The following is a 24,063-nucleotide window of genomic DNA, read 5'->3' on the forward strand; positions in this document are numbered from 1 at the left end:
ATGATTTGAGATACTCTATGAGCTTTTGAGTTACGAGCATGATCACACGAACAAAAAAAACATACGCATCATTTGAATTCCCTCATTATTTAACGACATCATCGTCTTTAACGCCAAAGTAATTCATGCTAAGCAATTCTTTGCTTTACGACAATCACAGCGTTTGGCCGGAGCTGCCAGCTAATCCGAACGCGAGAAGGAAATCAAGACAGCGTGGCATTGGTAATGAACGCTCTCCAGTAAATAGCCCCAGTAGCTGCGGTGACTGACGAATGGCGAGGAGACGCAAGAGGCATTGGCTAATAGCGTCTAATGGGTTGCTCTTGAAGGCAGCCAATGCCTGCAAGATTTTCTCCCTGATTACTGACATTAGCCAGAGTTCAATTCTCCCCAGCGAGCCGCTTTCCTGCTCCCCCATCACACTCGTCTTTGTCAACGTCTTCATTTATTCATTGTGCCCTCTTGTTGCTATTTTTATGTATGCTAATCGTATGGCGAAGACTGAAATGCTCCTTGGTGGGATTTAAAAAAATAAAAAATAAAATTGCATTTCCTTACAAGACAGATGGATGAACTCATTGTTTGTTAAATTGAAGTACTTTTTACAATCATGAAACGCATTAATAGCTTTGCAATTTGATTTGGTCTGAAGGTTATTTGACTTCATTTGTTTCGATGCCACTTGACACGGACGCAACCGCGTCGACTCAAATGTCAAAGACGAATCACACACGCTGAAACGCACTCCTTCAATTCTCAATATAACGCTGCCCGCTCAAACTCATAATTACAAAGTTTGAGTGAAGCCGACTGAAAATGCCAGAGAGCAGAGTCACGACCGCCTCTGAAAAAGAAAAAAAAAAAAAAAAGTCGTCACCATGTGAACAAACAGCAGCAGCTCAGTGGAGGCCAAGCAGACTGCAAGCTAACATGGCTGTCAAAACAATCCGATTGAGCCAAAAAGGCACAATAAGATTTAAACAATGTATGACTGATATTTGAATGGTTGGAAAAGACAAAAATCTGACATAAATTTACACCTTTGGAAGTTTCATTCTTTTTTCACTCGCACGACTACAACAAATTAAAAAAACAACATGTGCCCTCACTCTCAAAGCTACGTGTTAGCATAGCAACCACACATCTGGGTACGTAGCCAGGTGGTCTCGAGGCCCCAAAACACTTTTAATAAAGACAACAAATACAAGGCAATTTTTGATCTGCCGTTGGCATGACCACGTGATGAAAAGTACAATCTAAAATAGCAAGTAAACAGTTTGTGTTCCACCAACGGCCAACCCACATAAGAGACCCGCACAAATCATCTCTTTCTTTCCGTCAGCGCAAGAACAGCTCTCTCTCCTTCTCTTTCTCCATCTGCATGGAGAGGCTGTCCTGGTGTGTCAGTAATGACAATGTCGCAGTGTTCCTCTCTGACAATTAGCCCGGCCGTAATTACACGGACACATGTGGAGCTGTCAGTCACGGCGCTCCTCCACACAGGAACTCTCCCACCCGCCACCAAGCGAGAGAGCGAGACCACAGACTGTGCCGACCAGTAGCAAGTCGCTCAATTACGCTCGACTGCGTGAGCAATCCCACGGCCGGCGTTGAAAACGCCATCCGAGCGGCGCCCGGCGAAGCTTTATTTGTTTGCTGCTAGCTTTATGGACTGCTTGCGTTGTCCCGTTTACTAGCTTAATGCACTTTGTGCCTACGCACGCCACAGATGGCAACCGGCAGCGAATTCAATTTGTGACGGGAGCACGACGACGGCGAAAGAGCATACGTGGCTTGGGATACGAGTTTCATCTCTTCCGTGACCATGCTTGGAAATCAAAACATTCGTATTTCAAATTACCGTTTGCCACTGAAATGAATGGAAGTGTCAATAATGTGTTCCAAAAAAACAACAACATTTTACTGATCAGATCTGTGGAAATTCTAGTATTTATTATGAAGTTCATTCAATTTCTCGAAATTCATCGTCTGCTGCTATTTCAACACAACAGATTAGAAAGAATTAAACATCCCAACTTTAGTCCGCCTGCTTGCTCAATCTATGCAATTTGTTCTGAGCAACTAATCACTTGAAAGACGTGAAAGGAAAAATGGCCGCCGACAGCACGCTTGAGATCAATAGACACGGCCTTTATAAATGATACTTAAATACCCATTACCTATTCCTTCTGCGGTATTAATTAATGCTTATGCTTGTAACACGATGCATTTAAGTCAAGTTAATAAAGGGCCCGATTTCCCTCGGGCATCTCCAACAGGAGGCAAATAAATGAAAGTTTCATCCGGGCGTCGACAATGTGGCATTAGAGTTATTTGTCAAGCGTGGGTGAGGTTGTTTGTGCCTTCACAGATAAATACACTCTCTTAACGTCTGCCCAACAAGGAGCCATCCATCACGAGGAGAATTGAAAAGACAAGCGGAAAAGATAGAGTGCTTCTGAATTTGATCAGATGAATTGGACTCAAAGAATTGACGCCTAACCTGTGGAGAGAGCATCCATTTAGAGGTGATAAGAGCAGGAATGTAATTGATGGAGGGGAAAAATCATCTGGGATGTGATGACGGCCATTCCAAAATTCCAAGTCTTACCTCTGCGACGTCTTCTTGTACTTGCGCCTGTCAGAGATAAACACCAAGTTACATACATGCAAATAAAAAAAAATAAAAAATAACTATAACTAAGAATTACGACAAAGACAGACGTTAAAAAGAGGTGAACGCTTAGACTACAGAAGCTATTCGGTGTGACATTTATTGAGATTAATTTATTTATATCACAAAAATAGCTTGAGCTGTCAAGTAGACAGTAAAATCAACAACAGTGCAATTACTTAGGCAGATAATTTAAGAGGACGGCATGAATAAAACATGAGCATCCGCGTACACAAACTCATACACGCATCCACTCCATCCCGCCTACTTTAATACAACGGGAGGGGGGGGGGCACACACACACACCTACTATCACTAACATTTGGCTTGAAAACAAACACCCACGCCTCGGCCAGGTGCCTTCGGCGTACCTCTAAAAGCCGAATCCATACGCACACTTTAAGGCACGTGTCATCGGCGAGTCGAGGGGGGTCCCACTTCAGAACACGTAGGCTTGGATTAAAATGCCGCTCGGACACAATTGCCGGCACTTAGTTTGATTTGTTTCTCAATCCTTGAGTTGAGAAACTCCATCGATAGAAAAATTCTCTACCATCTGGCCTATGTCCAGTGAGTAAAAGGGACCTGTGATGTCTATAACGCCACCTTGAGCCAAGGTCACCTATCTCTAAAGACGGGCCTTCTAAGATGAACTCTTGATAAAGTGATTAAATAATTCATTGATTTCCTTTAATCAGGGAAGGCGACAGGGAGGTCAGCCCGCGGCGGACATGTGATTTATTTATGAAAATCCTTTGGAAACAATGCCAAAGCAGAAAAGGGGGAATTTGTCAAGAAGGGGAGGGGTCGGGTGGGGTGGTTAAAGCTCAACATGCTGCAGAATTGACTGCAAAGCAAGGACAAGGAGTGTCTAAAGGCAACGCGCTGACCTTCTATATAAGCGTGATTGGTGAAAGCCGCTCTTGGCAAAGGCCCCGCAATCGAGTGCAGCATCGTTAAACAAGACTGAGCCTTTTAAAGTTGAGTGGGGTTGAGAAAATTAGTGTGAACGTGGGCTGTGTTTTGGTATACGTACTACTTGGGTCTCAAAATCAATTGGTTCGAAATGAACTCATTCATTGCCATTGACGGCTATAGACGTTAAAGTTCCATTTTGAACTGGGCTGGCAGTGAATGAGTTAAAAGCAGCTGAGATCAAATTGAACAAGTGAGGCTGTATCTCCTAGTGGTGGTTCTGGACTCAACTCGTCTGGACTCGAATTATGCAACACGTACGCATCGAGTCCATTGACGCCTTGTCAACATCTGCGGCAAGCTCCCTTGCTTCAAACAGTGACTAATGTGATGTCTGAGGAACCGCGCGGATCGTCAACGGGCCTGACCGTCAAATGTCAAACATCGAGATGGGACAGACGGCAAATTTAGGACGGTGACGAAATGGAAGTGGGCCGAGGAAACTCAATGTGGCAGGGGATGATGGTCGATCAAGGGGAGCAGACGAGAGAGGGAATGGGAATAAAGTAAGGAACCTTTCTGATAGCGTGCGAACTCTTAACATCCCCCGTTGCCGTCTGGGTCGCAATGACAAGAACTCGGAGTGCATAAAAGCTAATTGCCATTCCATCTTGAGCGTCGAGAACAACGCTGAGTTCTGGAAGCCAGGAAAGGTCAGGGAAGGTGTTGATTGGCTGCCAAACAGGCAGCGGTTTGAAAATATCTCGTAAAAATGTGAAATCCAAAAGAGAAACGTCGTCGCGCATGTAATTCCATTTGCAATTTCGTGAAACGGAGAGGGCTTTCAATTTGTTATGGGGATTGAGAGGTTATCGGAGAACGTGGACGCCTCGACCTCCTTTATCGGTTCGTTGAAGTCATTCTTGGGTTCGCCAATTGTAGTCTTACAAATCAGTGACAACTTAACGTTAATTGTTATTATTATGATTATTCTCACACACACACACTTGTTGACAGAAGCAAAAGTGGTTCTACTCACAGTCCTCGGAGCCTGAGCCAAATCTTCTCAATTTGTTCCGGCTGAAGGTACTGAAGAGCCGTGCTTTCAAACTCCTCGATCTCTTTGGTGGGAGACTCCATGTCACACGCGCGCGCGACTCAAGAGTGACGACACTCGTGCCAACGGAGATCAGCAGCGGCGGCGAAGAAGAAAAACTTTAATCCCTCACGTACGAGAGAGAGAGCGAGCGAGATGGCAAAGTGTGACCCGAGGTCGCTTCTTCATTCACACCGGCGCACAAAGCTGTGATGCGCCGGCCGGCATGTTTCCATCTCCCCCCCCCCACCCCTTTGTTAATCTCTTCTGTACCTTGTTTGATTCCACGAGAGAGTCTTAAAAGCTGAGGCAGTTTGGGCGATTTGCCAAGGAGGCTCACTCGTCGACTCCTGCGGGGGTACGGGGGTCCTGGAGCCGTGCCATGCTCGCTTAGCAATGACGGGATGGAGACGGCAGGGCAGCGCAATCCGGGATTAACGCGCACTACTGCCGGCCGAGCTCTTCACACACACCGGGGAGGGAGAGGAGGAACGGTGGCAGTGGAAAAGGGAGGAGTCACGGCTCCTAATGAGAAACCCGTGTTCTGTTTTTGGCAATGAGGGGAGGGGGGGGGGGAGCGGATGATGGTCTTGAATGAGCAGGATTACAAAATGTTCACAGGGAATCAACAAAAAAAATTACAGAAAGATATCAATGGAATATTTTGAATATTTGAATGAATATTTTAAAACTTTTCAATTAGTTTTAGGGAGAAGAATGCTCAATAGGTTTCTTCATATTTAGTTTGCGTATACGTGTAGACAACCCCACAGATTACTGAAACTACAATAATCTACACAGTTACCAGCCACGACATGATCTGATTTAAACATTGAAATGTCAGGCAACCTTTCAATAGCCTGTTGTCATTTGAACATGCAGATTATACATTTACTGCGTGGCGTATTAAAGGCCGAACGGGGCGGGATTAAATAGCATGCAGACGGCGGGCGGCGTCGACGGCGAATTGACCGAGATTACGCTGATCCAATGAGAGCATCTCTGCATTCCCACATGGGCAGCCCACAAACACAAACGGCATTGTAATCATGTCAATCCCGCCTGTTCTTACTGGTGACAGAGTAGAAAAACAACAAAACGCGAGAGACGATTAATCGACAACTAACAATCGTTTCGTCTTAAATGGATCTTTTTCTTATTTGGGACGAGTATAAAAGTTCCACAGAAGAGGACAGTATATCCTTTCTCTGGCGACAAATGAAATGACAAGACCATCAAGCTTGAAATTCTTTGCTGAGAATCTTGCAAGAATGACTCAGCCCGGGCTTTTTCTGCACCCCCCCACCCCCCCCGCCACACTCTGCGGTCTTTCAATTACTTGTTGCCGGGATAAAGCCTGGTCTCCACCTCAAACACGCCTCTCCCTTTCATCTTCCGTGATGGCTCTGGTGCAAGAGGTTCACCCGGGCATCGAGAAACCCGCTGATGTTCTCTTCAAAGGCGCGTCTTATTTTTCGGCTCGGCGAAATGCACTCTTCATCGCGGCTTTTTTCGCGGAACTGTGACGCCCTCTCGGGGGACCCGCGGCACCAGGCGGGTCAGCGAGAGGGGAAGAGCGTCGACAGCAAGCGCTTGACAATTTCACCTTTTGCTGTTTGCGCTTTTGCACGCCCGGGAAATGGATCACGGGGTCGTCGGGAAGTGTAAATATGACAATGGCTATGTCAGAAAAAAAGCTTGGAAGGTCCCGAAAGGTCGGCACTCTGACTTGAGTGTGAGCTGTGAATGAAGAAGCTGTTTGCAGCATTGTCAGATGATTGCTACATACATACTGCTATTTTGCTTTCAAAAAAAAAAAAAGCTGCCTTCTATTCAAGAAAGCTCTCTTTAGTGAATGACGCACCCGGGCACATTAGTTGTGCAAAATGCAGCAAGATTCGATATCACACAAGAGCAGACAGAGTGGAACAAAGGCAATCAGCTGAGCGCAGACCTCTGCCAAGGTCGGACAATAATGATAGCAAATATCCTCGCTGATGGAAAAAGAGAAATAGAAACAAAAGCAATGATGATTGTTTTTGTTTTTTTCCACTGCAGTTCATACGCAAAATTAAAAGGATCCACAATCATCCCGAAGGCGGCGGTAGTTAAAAATGCAAAGCGAGTACTGGCAGAATGTGATGAAGACAAAATTCACACTAATAATGATTTTTCTTTTGCTTCAGTCTCATGAAAAAGCCTCAACAATTTAGTGGCGCTCGAATGACTCTGACAAGGGCGTCAAATGACACTGGACTAAGATATGCTCGTCATTGTGACAATTCCACTCGGTTAAGCTATTGACGTCACAGCACCCGAGCTCCTTAAAGCTCACGTATCGCAATCACGACATCAACGTCAACGGCCGTTCGGAGGTACATAAAAAATTCAGATCTCATTAAAATTCCCGAGCAAGTCGATAAGGCTATCTAGGCATTGAAATAGAAATTGCGGGTGCCAGTAATAGTCGCACTTTGGTATCATTATCCGTCATAAAACCTAACTTGCAATCTCGACATCACTTCCCTTCTCGCATTGGATGAGTCCAAGGTTGCAGCATCCAGCTACTTACTGTACGTTAAATTCAAACAGGCTGAACGTGGACAGTTGGACACCGACTAAAAAAATAACAATTGTTAAAAATGTATGTTTCAATGACAAAAAATAGCAATCAATATTTTACTACTACAAGAACTGTAGTACTGGAAGGTTTTAAAAGCACTTTTGGTTGTCGCGAAATCATCCAATAGCAGTTTTGACGTTCTAAATAGAGCTCTTCCGCTCTGGTCTTGATGAGAGCAACCTGTAAATGGCATCACTCAGTAGGTGTCTTTATTGCCTGGATATTATTGAGCCAGACACAAGGCATCATCCCAATTCCGGCTCATATCTCTCTCACCCGGGCGGCCATTTTCTGTTTCCCCAGAGTTCACTACAGGGTCAAGGTTTTGGCAAGCGGCGGGCCGGCGGTAACTCTAACATGTAAAAGTGCCAAAGATCCCTACAGATTTACACCTTCACCTGAAGTGCCTCCCTCGCTGGGACATTGGATGCCAGAGTGGCCGAGCAAAAACAAACTTTAGTTTGACTAGGCAAAAGGTGACTGAATGTCAGACAAATGCTTTCAACACAAAAGCGTTGTTGAAGTGACGGTCGGGTTCTCCTCAGAACATCCCATTCCGTCCCTATTGATTGTTTTTGTACAGAACGGCAACATGTTATAGAAAGACACAAATTGATGGGCTAGTGTCAAAGGGTCAACTGTTACTACTCTATCCCCCAAAAAAAAGGCTCTACCGATGAATATTTTGAATCCGTTCCCAAAATGTAATTAGCAGGGCTTCGAGGTCCAACATACACGGGGACAAACATATCGATTCCAGCAAAGGTTAAAAGCCTTTCTCTTGCAACATTGATGAAATATATGTAAAATAAGCAAAACAACAGCAAGCATTTGGATTTCGGGGACTTCGGCACGGAAAGGCGAACTGTTGATGCAGCGCAAATGTATTAAAAGCCAAAACCAAAACGATGCGGCCTCAGGCAGGCAATTTTAACGTCACCACCGCGAGGTCGATGCGCAAGCACTCACGGTCGTTCTGGCTCACGCACACTCACAAACCAGCGGAGGCTCATTAGCCGCTCGGCAGGGCTTGTGATGAAAGCAGCGGTAGCCAAAGGAGGGGTCGGCAGGCGAAACCGGGGGCTAACAACAGAGGCGGCCGTTTTAATCAACTGCGTTGCTCGCCATCCAATTAACAGGCAGAAAAATCACAGTGCTGACCGCAAAAGCCATGCGAGCTTCTGAAGTCAAACGTTGGGTCGTGTGAACTGGAAGTTTGGGACACCGATCATCTTGCGTATTTCCTTGTTAAAAATGCACATTGGCAAAACTGAAATATTTTGTTGAATTGCCCAACTTGAACTTTTATCCAAGTTAGTTTTTTATTTTATTTTATATAATGCAGGAGCAAGTCTCAGAAACAAACTTTTTTTCTCCTTCAGCGTATTTGTATCACAGAGACACGATTATCGGCGACCAAAATAATTGTTTTTTTTTTAGATAGCAGAGAAAAACAGAGACACTGCAAGGCTAGAACACAAAATAAGCTCATCTCCAATTCAAATCTGCCATACAATCATCACAATGCATTTTGACCACGCGCCTCGAAACACCCACGTCACGTTACCTGCGGCAATTTTGTCGGCGGCGCCATTGAGGTTAATTGCAATCAAACGGTTAAAAGCCCTTCAATATTCCAAAAAGCGACACGGCATTATGTTAATGCACCATTGTTATCGAGGTGGAATCAATCTCACCCGTATCCCTCGAGGTCAGCGTCCATACGTAGCAATTAGCGCAGCATGAGTGTGCGGCGAGGATTAAATGTCACAAATGACAATTATTAATTCTAGGGGTTAAATCGATTATCATATGAAATTGATATCGAGCGTGGTCAGCGCGACTTTCAAACAAATATCCTACCTGATGGCCGTCTTCTCTGTGACATCCGCCTCGTCCGTCAGGGGGAGCTCATCTGCCAGAATCTCCTCAGGTGTCCGGAGGTCATTCTGGGGGGTCTTCTGCTCTCTGCCTTTGATGCCCATCCCTGCTGTGATGGCGTTCCATAAAGCACTTTGGGACTTGGAGCCTGCAATTATAATAAAAAATGCATGATATATGTATGTAGCTGTACACGGGGAGCTTAGTTTTGTTTACAGAAGCTTAGTCGCTTGAGGGAAGCGGAGTAGCGTTCTGATGCTGCCATCATGTGGGTGTGTGATGTAAAAGCCAAAAAAGTGGCACGACATGACACCAGGAAACATTAGTGCCATCATAAAAACTCATTTACACTTCATAAACGTACGTGCAAAACTGGCCTGTGGTCGACTTGAGCTTTCTCCATCTTCGTTTGCCACTGGAAAGAAGAAAAACAAAAAGTGATAAAGCCAAGTGAGGGAACTCAGTTGAGAGCACTTAAAAAAAAAAAAAAAGAAAAAAACATGTCAGGAAATTGACAAAGCTGCGCAATATTGCCGTAACGGTTATATATTTAGTTTAAAGGACCTTACTGTGATGGGTTATTGAGGAAAACTAATGAGCTGAAGTTATTTTTCCAAACTGAAGCCACTCCGCAGCATCTCAGAACAGAAGCTTGTTACCATGGTGACGTGGCTCACTAGAAAATGAGCCAGCTTTGTACAGAGACAACACACACCTTGAACTCCCAGGTTTATTACAACATATCTCCTGGCGATTTGTGTATTTTGGAACTCGAGTATTGATGGAAGGGGCAGAGAGGTGTTTTTTTGTCATGATTCGAGGAGCGAAAACAGCCTAAGAGAAGCAAAAAAATTGAGAAATATCATAGGTGTTGTTTAAATGTAAAATGTGAGTGAGGGGGCAATATCCCATCCTTTGGAGGGGGGGGGGGGGTTAACTAATAGCTGGTAGAATATACTGAATTCACAGATTACGACTGACACCCAAGACAATATTTAAAAAATGTATATTTTTAAATTGTTTTTATTTTAAAATATCTGTTTAAGACCTCGCAAAATAATTCAGAGATTTGATTTGATAATTGCTGAAAACATGCAAACCCAGAATTATGTTGTAGTGAATTATGGAACGATTCAGTGTTTGATCACGTTTCAATTTTGCATTCATGAAGCCTCGTGAAACACTTCAGCCTGGCACGAGACACTCATCACCAGCTAGCTAGCTAGCTAGCTAGCTATGCCTACACCCCCAAAATTTTATCCTCTCACGTGTCACTTGAACTCACTTGTTACATTCATTTGTAAAAGAGAATATTGACTCATTATATGGTCTAAAAAAGCAAAATAAAAATAGTTTATCTTTAAACTGACAAGCTGGCGTTGAAGTTCAAATATGTTTACACGGCAGTGCATCAATACAGACATTGCGGCACTAATAAGCACAGCTCGCGACAAAGCACCACAGTCGGGAGTCCAAACGTCTCCACGTTAATAGAGCGCCGGACGTGAGGGGCAATGAGGGAGCGGTGCTTCACAGTCACGCTTCAGAGGAGGTGATTGGCGAAGCGCGCCCACCGAGAACCCAGGCCCGGCCGAGCCATTGATTGTGATTCTTCTGAGTTGCCATGGCAACTGTCCATGCTTTCAGAGAGCGTGGCATTGTAATATAGGCCGCGTGTGACAAGAGTGGATTTTGAGCTCTACTACCATGTCAACACAAAGACAATTTAGATGAGATCATAAACGCTCTAGGTAGTCACTCCCGAGTGGAATTTCTTTGACGACATGGTACATCCACCTCCAAGAGTTGTACTACTTTCTTATTAGTCTGTTTCAACGCACTGTCTTGCTTTGGGTGTGCAGCATCCAGTCCTTTGAGGGTTCATTTTGTTTTGTCCAATCAGATTTCAGCTTCTATGTGTTGTCATTTTCCCAAAGTCTTCAGAATTCTTTTTTTTTTTTAACCAGATCCTCCAAAAAGTGGCCTAGTGACATTGGCATTTTCTCATCCTGATTGGTTCAGATGTGCTTAGTCTTCCGATTGGTTGCTCTTAAAATTAAAATGCACACAAAATACCCCTAATTATATTTTGACATCAAGGATGATCCCAAATGACCACTGTTCCAATACTTTTGGAGGTGACTGTATATCTACAAAGTGTGGGAGTGAAGTTTCACAACAGCTCCAGTTGTCCTGCCATAACTCTTGCCTCTTCTCGTTCACTGAACAAAGAGGACCAGTCGTAGTTTGACACACGTGTGACAAAACAGCTTTCTTTTGAACTGATGCCGAATTTGTTTTTGTTATGTTTTTTTTGCCTCCCCCCGGGCCCCCATTTAAGCACATAAGTTCATCCACACTCGGGTTGTCAGGACAATAGCCTGAATCCCAGGTGACGTCAGCTCGCTTGTTTCCATGGAGGGCTCGCAGCGCAGCGGCAAGCATCAACTTCAGCCGAGTGGACTAATGCGCCGAGTTGAGCGGCCGGTCTCGAATGTGACATGCACACTAAGTCTTACCTATGGTGATGTTAAAGCCGTCAATGCTGAAAGTGGCGCTCCGACCCTTTCGGAAGCGATGCTTCTTGAAGTTTGCCTCCATAACCTCAAGAAGCTCAGCGCCTTTCGTCTGCTCTTTTATTTCTCAGTTCATTAACTGTCAAAATAAAAAATAAATAAACAGTCGGCGGACTCCACTTGACGCTCAATGCTGGCGGAGAACTCTCACACTGGTCACCTTTTCAGGCACAGACCTCCTTCCTCTCCATGGCCACCACCCCCCCGACTTTATTTTCTCCCTCTCGCTTGACGTTTCCTCACAGCTCCACAAGCTCATTTCAACTTGTGGCTCTTGACTATCTCTCTCTCTCTCTCTCGCACGCTCTCTCGCTCCGTCCCCTAAGAGGTATGGTAGGTGTATAGTGGGCGGTCGGGAGGGGAGGACATCTCTGAAGATCTTTAAAAGCACATGACTCCTCCTACTAGAAAGAATTTTCAACGAGTTGGTGTGACAAAATCCTGCCTAAATCTATTCTGGTTTTGCTTGCTTGCTAAAAAAAAAAAAAAAAAGCCCCTTTAAAAAAAAAAAAAAAATAGATTCTATCAAGACGTGTAGCATCACGTCACGGCAAACTAAACAGGAGTGACTGTGTTGATTCCCGACGAGTCACTGAATCAATGCTTTATCATTTTCTCGACGCTTATTTACGAGCCCATTATGAGCGCACACACAAAAAGCTCTGAATCCGCAGTGCTCTCGCTTCAATGCTTACACATTATTTGTAAGAGTAGACAAAAAAAGCCAACCAAATGATCATGCTGTCTTTATGAACACCATATGACATTTAGCTTCTGGATTTTTCTCCTCTTTCATTTCCCCGCCCAATCCGATTCCTCTTTGCACTTTCCCTTTCAGTTGAGACGCTAATAGCAGAAGGGATGCGCCACGTGATATCTCTTTAATGTCATTCCACTTTTTTAGTGATCCGTGTTTAGTAATTTTGTACAAGCCTGAATTATTATATGGTCTTCAACCTAGGACTTGTATTATATCGTGGTCCCTCGGATAGACACTGGTGCCACTTGGTGCGTCATCCACTTGAGATAAACACCTCCCTAAAAATAGACAATTATCAAGAAACATAGTAGGTAATTATCTCGGTTCGTAGTATCTAATGTTCACAAGAGTGACCTATTTGTTGCTAACCAAGACAGCTCTCACTCTGCCAGAAAAGTGTGGAGTCTACAGTAAAATCATCAATTAATTCCAATTAAAACCTCAAATAAAATATCCGGAAAATTGTTAAGGATGGTTCTCAGGAAGTATGGCCCAAGAATGGGATGTAAAGAACCCCAAACCTGATAAAAGAGATATCATGTTTCAATCAAAGCTTCTGGCAGTGTTCAGAGATTGTTGATCACATGCAGCAGTCTTGTTCTGATAAATCCCCATTATAGTCTATTTACACGTGGATGTTCTCATTCAATACATTTGGCATTACGCAATACATTTTAGAAGTTGCCGAGGACATTGCATAACACACTCAACGAAGCGATTGTGTGCCTGCGCCCCCCCCCCCCCCCACCCCCAGTCACTCTTTAGTCAACTGCAATATGTGTTTAAACTCGGAACTGTGAAAAGTACACAGTACATATATCGGACTGGTAATGACTAACTGAAATGATAACTCATAAAAAAAATAAAAATAAATCTTCAATGTAATTACGCTGGATTGGAAGGCGACAGGATCAACACTGGGAAGGCTGAGTATTACGCATGATTTGCATTAATTGCGTGTTTTGACAATTACAAGAGCACAGTCTATAAAAACAATAAACAAAATAGAGTCTTTAATTGCTTCGAGAGTGTCTATCCACCCATCAAGCGTGAAATTACACAACTATTGGATCCACTACAGTGTGTAATTCTCCGGCTTGGTGAGGAAATACTTTCTCCACAAGTGATGCTTTTGTTGACTATTTTGACCACTCACTATTTTCTTTACGCTATGGGCTCCTCCTCCCACAAGTTCGAAACATCTCATGACTGTAGCCCAAAGTTGTGGCTTTGTGAAAAAATTAACCGGCGGTTTGTAAAGCGTCATAATGGCACATTGCTGTACAATATGTCAACAACAATCGACAATCAAACGGCAAAAAAACAAGCTCATTAGAGGTTTCCGCAGATCTGTGGAATGACACGGGCCTTTTCACTCCCCACACCGCTGTCACCCCAGTGACAAAGTCTCGTAATTAAGACACCGAGAGACCGGGCACCTTTGTTTTCCCCTGCTAAATGCTCATTAGAGGCCCCTTTAAAAAGGTAATGTGGGGAACCTGAGGGAACTGGCTGACAAGGCGCCTCGCGTGACGCCAGCCGCGGCAACATCCTGACGGAAACATGGCCAAACAAATGTCAAGGGTGGCTAACGACTTTTTTTTTTTTTTTTTTTTTTTTTGGGGAGGGGACAAGCATGGCTGCAGTTCTAAATGAGGCAGGCGCATTTGGCAGTGTTAGGTCAACTGAAGCAAAAAATAAGAACCCACGGCGTCACATATTTCCCTCCCGACGGACTTAAGCTGCATGTAAATCCGTCACGTTTGATTGACGCTAAAACTGGCTAGCTAATGAGCGGCTGCCTTCAACCGCTAACGAGACATTCTAATATTTTGAAATCAACAATAACAACACTTCTTATTCGTAATGTATAAGACTGCAACATGTATTCGTGGACTAACAACTATTACTAACTTTTGATTTTTTTTAACAAATAGGAATTGGGGACTTCTATAAACAGTCTGACTTGTTGGTCTTGTAGGTCATTGACATTAAAAAACCGCAGGGACTGTCTGACAGAGTCAGGTAGGAGACACCTCAACACCCAAGCATCATCACCGGCCTAGGGGGAAGTTAAACTGAAAGTCGAAGGGAGTCTACGGGTCTGACACAGTCATGGAAACGACACCGCCGAGATGATATTTTTGGACTCGTCCGGGGAAGGTCCTTCCCTTCGGGGAGTAAAGGCGATTGAGGCGCCAGCAATCGAGCGAGTGGGTTGTAAACAGGAAGTAGAATGCAGCGGCCAATCATCTTTCAGCTAGGTGTGTCCTTCCAATAGTGGGATTCAAAACACCTCAACTCCTCTCTTGGCTCATCAGTACGGCACTAATTATTCATTGTACACATGGAAAAAGGGATATTTTAATGTGATTTGTTTTTAGTCCGTTAGTTAAATGGTGAAACTAAATGCTAATTAGTATTAAGTTCGACTTCGGAAAGGCTACATTTTGGTTGTTTTAAATGCAAAAAGTGCTATTTCTCTTTGTTTTAGGTTTACGTTGACAGTAAACTTCAACTGGCAATTGTTTGATTAATTGTTTACGATTTGTGCTCCGATTGTTAGGTGCGGTGAGTTTAGCGCTGCCGTAACAATGCAAGATTTTCCCAAACTAAATTTCAACTTCTCGTTTTGTTTTTTGAGGCTATTAAAGTTAGCACACGAATATTTAACTTTACAAGCATAGGAGTGGCGGCGGTCCTGTTTATTTCCGTCTCAAGGACACCTGTAGTGAGGACTAGTGGAGATATGCTGAAAGCTTGGCCTTCAAAGCCATGTGGTGTTCATTCGGTGAATAGCTACTTTCAAGGAGAATATGCAAAACCCTACCTCTGATGTGACCACTTGCTCTTATCTACAGATGCAAGCATGCAACCAGCCAGACACAGGAAATAACACAACAGACTGTATTCGGTAGGAACTAGATGTCCCTGCAAAATTTGTGTTATCTTCTAAAAAATTTTTTGGGGGGAAAATATGTATTTTATTTATTTTTTTAGTTGTTGTTTTTGCCAAGTGACAGTTGGAGTGCAAAGGAGCTGAGCCCTTGGGCTTGTCTCCTCTGAGGCACCTTTTCCTGTTTCCATGATACCAGTTTTGGCACTCTGTAATTGTGATGCTTTTACTCAAAGATGAACCTCTTGCGTGACCTTCAGCTGATGAGTATACAACAAAAACACAAGTGCTGCTTCATACTTGAGCATTATTCTACCTTGGAAGACAGAGAAAATGTCAACCCTTTTAAATCACTTATGTTGTCTCTCCAAACAAAAAGATGATGATGACATTGGGCCCGTGCATCGAGCAAGCTTTTTACGCCACTACTTGGGTAACATTTGCACACATCTGCATCACATGAGATTTCAAAATCAAGGGTAGAACAGAATCTTAATGTGTGCAAAACTATCCGAGCACACCACACACATTAGAACTAAAAATGTTGAATTCCTAATTTTCTATCATTAAGTGTGGGGCTCGGTCACAGATTTACAAAAATCTTTTATGAATTGAAAAATCCTCATCAATGTGGTCGCAGAACAAATTCAACTCAAGGCACGACTGGACAATTAACATTTTTCATTATTGATATTGCTTACCCAATTCCTTTAATCAAAATATAACGTTAAAAATAAAATAATCAATTTGACTTCTAAATGTCACATTTAATGAAATAGTTGGCTGGTTATTTAATTACGGGTCACTTAATTATAGCTTATATAAATATTAGGGCGATAATTAAATATGTTGTATGGTTTGCACTTGAAGAAAGTTTGTTCAAGAACGACGGAGGCGAACTTTTGAAGGCAACAGGTGAGCTTCGTTCCAAGTACTCACCGCACAGTTTGTTCGGTTGAAATTCGGCTGCCTTCTTGGCTCCGTTGGAGTCCTCCCGGCTCCGGGAAGTCTGTCGAGCGACTTGGCTGGGCGGCTTGTGACTCCTCTTCCGAGCCGACTCGGGCGCCGAGTGGCTCCTCTCCGGATCGTGACTCTCCGGTTCCGAGCCCACTTTGACCAGTGCGTGGCGTGTCCTCGTCAGGGCGGAAGTCACAGAGCCCATCGTGAGGAGGGCGGAGGTGAGCGAGGGATGCCCAATTTTTATCTAAAATACTCGGGGTCCAGGTCCTCACCTGAGATTTGATTTCAACTCGCCAACCGTGAAATGTTGCTTCTGATGGAGACGAAGCGTGATTTCAATCAAGCCACGACAGAGTTCAGTCGGGTCATGTCACCGGCGTCTCCCTCGGTGTGCCTTTCCGCCTCCAGACGCGTCACTCGAGGAGAAAGTTGCCCCGTCAACGAACCCCGCTCTCGAGAGGGCAACCCGCTCCGGAAACGAACCATTTTCATCAAGCGCTAAGCGTCATTATTTACATAAAGATCATAAATATGAAACACGACTTAATTTGCGCACAGGTGGGGGTGACGTCTATTGATTAACCCAAGTGTTGGTTTCGGTTAATATCGCGAGACTTGGTTAGTCATATATATATATATATATATATATATATATATATATATATATATATATATATATATATATATATATATATTGGAACATTTGTAGTCACGTGGACAGAGGGGATAATAGCAAAATATTTGGATTTATGACAACAAAAACGCATAATATAAGTTATGGTTTAAAAAAAATATATTGTAGCTATAAGAAGGGTTCAAATCTTGTGACGTAAGCATGCCAATTGGGTTTTCCAATTAATTGATATCTATATTGAATGTTCATCAGTGTTTATGGGAGGCATTTCCTGCATGGCATTCCCATTCATTTCAATGGGATTCAGTGAGATACCAGTGTTTTTTTGTGGTGCAAGCAGGGTCGCCAAAAAGTGCATTCATCTAATCTTTTGCTGCTTTTAGGTGGTGTAATACAGCAAGACAGCCAAAACGATAGAAGCGCAGTAATCCTATTTCTCGCTTTCCAGCGGGATTTCACGCCTCTTGTGCAGTCGTCATCATGAAGTTATTTAACGTGACATGACACTGTGGGGAAAATACAGGTGTTAATGAGGTAGGAGTCCATTAGGAACACTTGCTTAGTAACACGTAAGGGCGTTTAATGACTAGTTCATTTATTATTAGCATTTGACAATGAAAGTGCGCCACAAAAGGATCACACGTCACTGACAGTCTCATTCGTTTATTGCTGAATACGAGGCAACGGTGGCGTGTTTAGCATTTGATTGTGTGCATACTGAATCTATCAAAAGGTTGACTAAAACTGAGATGTTTTGTGTGATTATGTGTGTACAGTAGCAATGTTGTTTTTTTATTGTGTCCGAGACAAAAAAAAAGAACAGAAATGGAAGCTAAAAACATCGTTTCAAACTAACTAGCTTACCAAATCATGACATATACATAAAAGGCACTTTTAAGAGCTATGAGTGCAGAGCCAGTGAACATCTTCTTGTTTGTGCGTTTTGTTTTCAGCCAGGGCCTCATTACTCCATGTCATCGTGGTTCTGGGTCGACTCGTTGATCACCTTCACGGAGGACGCATGAGAATCAATGTAAAGCTTCATTTAAAAATCATTAGGAATGAGACGCGTCTCGTACCTGACCGTCTCTGGTCTCGATGGTCTTGATGAGAACCTTCTTGGTGGTTGAGGTTTCCACTTGAGGTTTGTAGTCGATCATGGTTTCTGTGAAAATCGCAATATCAATCAAAGTCGTGTTAAGGATGTAAAAATGTGTCAACTTACCTCTCAGGTTGAGAGAGGAGAAGTTCGGCATTGGGGTGGAGATTCTGAAAATAAGAAAATACTCAATTATTGGCCAAAAATACACAAATATTAAATAACATCAGATATAAAAGGGGGAAGGAAAAAAAAACACAAAATGGTGTAAATTCAACATGGTTACCTGCTTTCCTCTCCTTCCAGCAGCTTCCTGTAGGTGGCGATCTCGATGTCCAGAGCCATCTTGACGTTGAGCAGGTCCTGGTACTCCCGCAGGTGGCGAGCCATCTCATCCTTCATGTTATGAATATCATCCTCCAGGCGAGCCACCGTCTCTTGATAGCCCGCCGTCTCGGCTGAGAAATTGTCCTCCATCTCTCGCATCTGCCGCTCCAGCGACTCGTTCTGGGGAGGAACCGGTAAGCGTTGCAGCTTCCGTCGCAAGCTTGATGGTCAACAATTGAAGGCTACTCACGGTCCCCTTGAGAGCATCAGCCTCACAGGTGACAGCTTGAACCTGGCGTCTGTAGTCGTTGGCCTCCTGCTTGGCATGCCTCAGAGCTTCATTGTTGCGAGCGGCCGCTTCAGTGAGGTCAGCGAACTGAAATCATGAAATTTCTTTCCAGAAACGTGCTTTTGGTCTTTGTGAGCGTGAGTTTAGTTTAAACTGCAGTACTCTCGTTCTCCTACAGGGGGCAGTAAACTATCATTTCTGTCCATTATTGATACCACCAGAAGCATAACATTAACAGAAATGTTTAAATGTCAACAAAGTTCAAACGAAAATATGGAGGAGGGTGATTTTTGGGCATAAACATATTCTAGCTCAATCCAAACCTTGGATTTGTACCACTCCTCAGACTCCTGGATGTTTTTGGAAGCCAGGTTCTCATACTGCAGGCGGACGTCCCTCAGAGCGGCCGTCAGGTCCGGCTTGGCCACGTCCATGTCCACCTGCACATGCTGCTGCATGTGGATCTGGTTCTGCAGCTCCAATATTTCCTGTCACAAAAAAGCCAGTGATGTCCTCATTCAAAGTTCAATTCTTGTCTTGATTTGACCCCTCAGCAGATACATAATAGATCTTTTTATAGTACGTGGGCATCATTTCCTCAGTAGTCACCCAAAAAAGAGGCTTACCTCATCATGTAGCTTCTTGAGGAAGTCAATTTCCTCCTGGAGGGATTCCACCTTCCTCTCTAGGTCCAGTCTGGCGAGGGCAGCGTTGTCCACATCCTGCACCATGACGCCCACAAGCTAACTTAGTAAGCGGACTTTTGAAGGTGACATGAATTATAAATTGCATCTTTGCTGACACTGGTGAAAAAAAAAAAAACCTCTTGTGGATACCACACTGGATGCTTTTCAGCTTCCTCTACGTTAGTATCGCCAAAAATTGTGGTGACCTTAATCACACTTGTTTGTTTATTCGGGCAAACCTGTGATAGCTTAATTTAGCAGCCTTGCGTGTCTCACCTGAGAATAAAAACATGTCCATTATAAATTAGTGTTTGTTTCAGAGTTTTGGTGACGCCACACTGCAAAGCTTTGTCCTTCCAACATTGGCAGGTGGTCAAATGAGGTATCAGCAAATGGAGCGGCTTTGCCCGCCGCTAATACCACAAACAAAGCGCACTATTCAGCCCGGGTATCCCAAATGGGCCGGGGGCTGGGAGGGTGACTGTCTGCCTGACTGAGTGGGCCAACGTGCAGGCGGCCAATGCCTCATTGTTGGCATGTCATACCGAGTTCCTTCCTGCCATTCTTATACAACTTCGTATATGGGCTGCCCACGCAAGCAGCCACTGCAGATGTTTGCCAGCGTTTTTTTATTTATATGGATCAACTCCACCAAAATCATTTTCAAACTTCTTCTTACAACCTGTACAACTCAAATGAAATGTTTTTTTAAAGGGAAGTAAAAAAATATATATAGTTGCATAAGTGTGCACACCCTCTTATCACTGGAGATGTGCCTGTATTGCAGCTATTAGTTTCATGACTCAACTCAACAAAGAAAATGCTTTGAAGGGAAGTAAAAAATAGATATAGTTGCATAAGTGTGCACACCCTCTTATCACTAGAGACGTGTCTGTATTGCAGCTGTGAGTTTCATGACTCATCGTCAATGGCTTGACATTAATCCCTTACATGTAATGACTGGCATTGCCAGGCGGACAGATCTCACGGTGGCTTGCCCTCTCGCTCTGATAACCACATTGGGCCCACACTGTTGTTGCCCCAGACCGGCTCATTCAGCGTGACCAGTCAGACTTAAAAAGATCGTCTCTCCTTGCAGGCCTGATTGAACATAACAGTCCCAGCCAAGCAACCAAGCATCCAACCGTGTCTCGTCCTAGCGAACCCTGCTCTCCGGCTTTTTGGGATCATGGCTACAATCCGCTGTTGTGCCACCACAGGGGCACATTCCTGTCTAGCCAGGGAGAAAGGAGACACGCATAGAGACTCGAGTCCGTTTAGTAGATCCGCATCACTTTGAAATCACGTGTCGTGTAATGGTTCGGTTTCTACGTTTACCTGACGGAAGCCCTGCATGTTTGCCTCGGCCTCTTCCCTCAGGGAGATCTCATCCTGGAACCTGGCATGAGAGACGATACATTAGGCAAGGAACTGGAACATGTCCAAGTCTCTTTCATTAGGTACACCTGCAAAATCAAACGCCGTCTCACAAAGTTTTGTTGAAATATATTTTGGGCCTCAGGAGCAAACAAACGTGGAAAAAAATATCCAGTTGCTCGGACTCTTGTTTTTTTTTCTAACTTTCTAGCAGATGCTGTAGAGTTTTGGGGCGTCATGTTGACACCGCTAAAGTACTAATAATACATTTTTGGCAAGATATTGTTTGCAAACATTCAGGCATGTGACAGTGTTTTTTTTCTTAAATCCAGTATCTTACGATAATGTACAGTTCAGTGTTTATCGGACATAAATTTGTATTTATTCATCCAAATATTTATTGGTGTACAATTCCAGGGCACTCACATTGACACCTAAGCATAATTTAGTCTTAAATTAACCATCAATTTAGCATTTTGGAACTTGGAGGAAAAAGCACAAGAAGAACATGCCAACATCCTACTTTGGGAGCCTGCGTGTTTTTTTTAAGTGTAAAAAGTTTCAATACAGGGTGAGGTGTATCTAATGAAGTGACCGTGTGAGTTAGCCTACTTGTCCCTGAGTCTCCCAATGTCGTCGGCCAAGTTATCCCGATGCACTTCCACCCGAGCCTTCTCGTTGCTCAGCTGGTCCACCTGGCGCCTCAGCTCCCGCATCTGGTCCTCGTACAGGTCACCGACTCGCGATGTGCCTTTGCCGCGGAGCTGCTCCAGCTCGGCGAGCAAGATCTTATTCTGCTGCTCCAGAAAGCGCACCTTCTCGATGTAGCTGGCGAAGCGGTCATTGAGCGACTGCATCTGCACCTTCTCGCTGGTGCGGTTGGCGAGAAACTCGGTGTTGATGGCGTCGGACAGCGAGAAATCCAGTTGCTCCGAGGCCAACCTGGGCATGGCCGCGCTGCTGCTGCGCAGACGCTGCGTCTTGGTGGCGTAAACCATACCGCCGGAGCCCCCGGGTGCTCCATATGACAACACCCGGTTGGTGCGCATGGGAGCGGAATACTGGCGGCTGGAGTAGCTGCTTCTCACGGTTCTATCTCCGCCGAACATCTTCTTGTAGGAGGATTGAGGAGGTGCTGCTCTGAAAGAAGACATGCTGCTGGTCCCCCGGGGTATAAGCTGCGTGCAAGTCCCGACAGCATCACCCAAGTCGCGCGTGCGCATTTATACTCTCCTCCTTATGCAAATGAGCGACGCGGATGGAGCGGCAGTTGATGCGTCCAATCACATTTTAGGTCCAACATCAACAAGAACGTGGCTAGGCGTGTTTCTCTCGACCATTGCTTGATACTCGTTGGACAGAACATTAGGTACAGCAACGCACTGGATTCAATAACCCAGATTTGCTTTTTTTTATTTGTGCAAAGGAAGAAATAAGGTGACGAGGGTTACACAAGCAGCTTAGAATCATTGTGAATGACAGATGCTGGTTTAGATGCGAGCTTGGCGTGCAGAATCTGATCATCAACCGTATTGGTTGCTATTCTTTACACAGATGCTTTCCAATTTCTCCCCTGAGTCCATTTCCAAATCTGTTGCTAACCAAAACAGCAGCACCAAAGCTTGAAAACAGTCTCACTGATTAATTACAGTTTACAGTCATATCAACGAGTTTGCATTTTCAGACACTTTTTTTTAAGCAGTGTTTATTGTTGGTCTTCTATAAAAGTGGGTCACGACTTTGCAACAATTGGAAATAGTGAGTCACAGGGTGACAACAATTAAGAACCACTAATCTTTTAAATCTAAAGACTAACAAAATAGTTTGAGTGGATGTAGCAAAAGTTGTTCAAAATAACACAGAATCCAAAATTTGTGCCCAGAGGCCTCAATGTGAGTAAACAGTGGCACCCCTTTGCTGAAAGTGACAATGAACATTCACATGATCAACTCACTTGGAGGCTGGGAGTAAGCGAGGAGGGGGGGGGGTGGAGGGGTAAAAAAAAAATTCCTGCTCCCAGGCCTCTTTATGAAGCAGCCAAGCAGGGATTGTGTATTGCTGACTTGTCAGCGAGCAGAATGCAGACAGTCGGCGCTAAGTATTGTTTGTCGGGCCCCCACCGGTGTTTGCCGTTGTCACCGTTTGGGCCAAATAGTTTTCATTCCGCGCGGGAATGTATCACGGGTTCACCTCTGCCAAGGAGCTTGTTTTTGTGGACTGTTCAATCATCGCCCAATGGACAATCTGTTCCATTTGTGTTAGCATTTGGATTTCTAGTACTAGTTGTCCTGTCCAATACCACCGTGGGACAGTTGGAAACGGAATTTCCATCTCTTTGTGTGTCTTGGCTTGAAATTGACAATAAAGCAGACTTTGACCTTGACTTGACTTGATCTGGTCCTGTCCCGTTCTGTTCTGTCACACCTCAAATCTGCATGAAATTTCACTTTTTACTTCTCCTCCGCCATGTGACTTCAAAAACCACAATCCTCGAGGGGCCTGCAAAAAGCCTGCTCTTTGTTGCATCTCCCATGATGGTAAATCAGCACCCACCCATGTGCACGGTCGTCATAGCGATCACCCCCAACATTGTTTAAAATTAGAAAGAAGGAGCTTGCCCTGAGCACTTTTAAAATGAGAGGAAGTCTAAATGTAAGGATATAAAAGGATGTCAATTCAAGAGCTCAACACGGTCGCTTTTGTCATGTACGGACAATTACGGCACGGAATTCCTTTTTTTTTATCTTATACAGGAAGGTTTTTTTTTCACCCATGTTGGAATAAAAAACGGTATTCATTTTGAGCTTCTTTGGTCTACTTTTTTGGGCCATAACAACAATAGATGAATGAGGGCTTTTCAGTAAATCACCATAGTGACAAACTAAAACCTTGGAAGGAATCCAAAATGGTCACTTTATAATGAACCCCCCCCCCCAAACTCTCTCACCCATACGTGTGTGATGGAGGTGGAGCTTCGTACTCTCACTCTGGGTGGACTAATTTCTCAACTTTAGCATTAGCATTAGAACCAAACGGGTTAACCCTCTCTCAATTGGTGCTCACGTCAAACGTCAATTGCATGTGTCGGACAGGATCAGGGAGCATCGGCCCCCCTCGAGATGGTGACAACAACAGCTGACATCCCCAACATGCCTTTCGGTTAAGTGTGAAGGCACTTTTTTTTTTAGATGCACTTCATGTTTTTACATTTTTCTAAAGCAATCATCATCATCACTATCCATAAAAACAGACGCATGCCTCATGTTCTGC

General features: G+C 44.1%; 2 protein-coding genes and 1 long non-coding RNA gene across 7 annotated transcripts in view; 1 reads left to right on the top strand and 2 right to left on the bottom strand.

Moving 5' to 3' along the window:
* pde1cb (phosphodiesterase 1C, calmodulin-dependent b) overlaps positions 1 to 16,963 on the bottom strand; it is a 40,153-nt gene extending 23,190 nt beyond the window's left edge. For 2 of the 5 annotated variants that reach the window (XM_085929713.1, XM_085929712.1), the window contains exons 1-4: positions 16,361 to 16,963; positions 9,554 to 9,604; positions 9,172 to 9,337; positions 2,612 to 2,638 (exon numbers count right to left, since the gene is read on the bottom strand). In XM_085929713.1, the coding sequence (XP_085785839.1) occupies positions 2,612 to 2,638; positions 9,172 to 9,337; positions 9,554 to 9,604; positions 16,361 to 16,583 (467 nt within the window). In that variant the 5' untranslated portion in view covers positions 16,584 to 16,963. Of the gene's footprint in view, positions 1 to 2,611; positions 2,639 to 4,628; positions 4,730 to 9,171; positions 9,338 to 9,553; positions 9,605 to 16,360 lie in introns of those variants that run through there. The other 3 variants (XM_085929715.1, XM_085929714.1, XM_085929716.1) reach the window with 3 other exon arrangements.
* LOC147046248 (uncharacterized) lies at positions 16,364 to 18,113 on the top strand. The gene is made up of 3 exons (XR_015068166.1): positions 16,364 to 16,599; positions 17,399 to 17,549; positions 17,969 to 18,113. It is a non-coding gene; the product is annotated as an uncharacterized LOC147046248 (long non-coding RNA).
* LOC147046249 (vimentin-like) lies at positions 17,626 to 21,937 on the bottom strand. The gene is made up of 9 exons (XM_085929717.1): positions 21,406 to 21,937; positions 20,755 to 20,815; positions 19,357 to 19,452; positions 19,054 to 19,218; positions 18,692 to 18,817; positions 18,401 to 18,621; positions 18,241 to 18,284; positions 18,095 to 18,180; positions 17,626 to 18,021 (listed from the first exon to the last, which is right to left on the bottom strand). Exons 1-9 carry the CDS (start codon positions 21,900 to 21,902, stop codon positions 17,980 to 17,982), a joined length of 1,338 nt encoding a protein of 445 aa, XP_085785843.1. The 5' UTR covers positions 21,903 to 21,937; the 3' UTR covers positions 17,626 to 17,979.
* Positions 21,938 to 24,063: the final 2,126 nt, after the last annotated feature.

The sequence above is a fragment of the Syngnathus leptorhynchus genome, chromosome 14 (genome assembly GCF_054491065.1).
Source record: "Syngnathus leptorhynchus isolate UIUO chromosome 14, UIUO_Slep, whole genome shotgun sequence".
Taxonomy (NCBI): domain Eukaryota; kingdom Metazoa; phylum Chordata; class Actinopteri; order Syngnathiformes; family Syngnathidae; genus Syngnathus; species Syngnathus leptorhynchus.

Excerpts from the sequence above, each read along its gene's own strand:
- LOC147046249 (XM_085929717.1), bottom strand. The coding sequence starts at position 21,902 with ATGTTCGGCGGAGATAGAACCGTGAGAAGCAGCTACTCCAGCCGCCAG. Across the intron at positions 20,816-21,405 it reads ATTGGGAGACTCAGGGACAA|GTTCCAGGATGAGATCTCCC; the intron begins GTAGGCTAACTC and ends CTCTCATGCCAG. Across the intron at positions 18,285-18,400 it reads CTGGAAGGAGAGGAAAGCAG|AATCTCCACCCCAATGCCGA; the intron begins GTAACCATGTTG and ends TCTTATTTTCAG.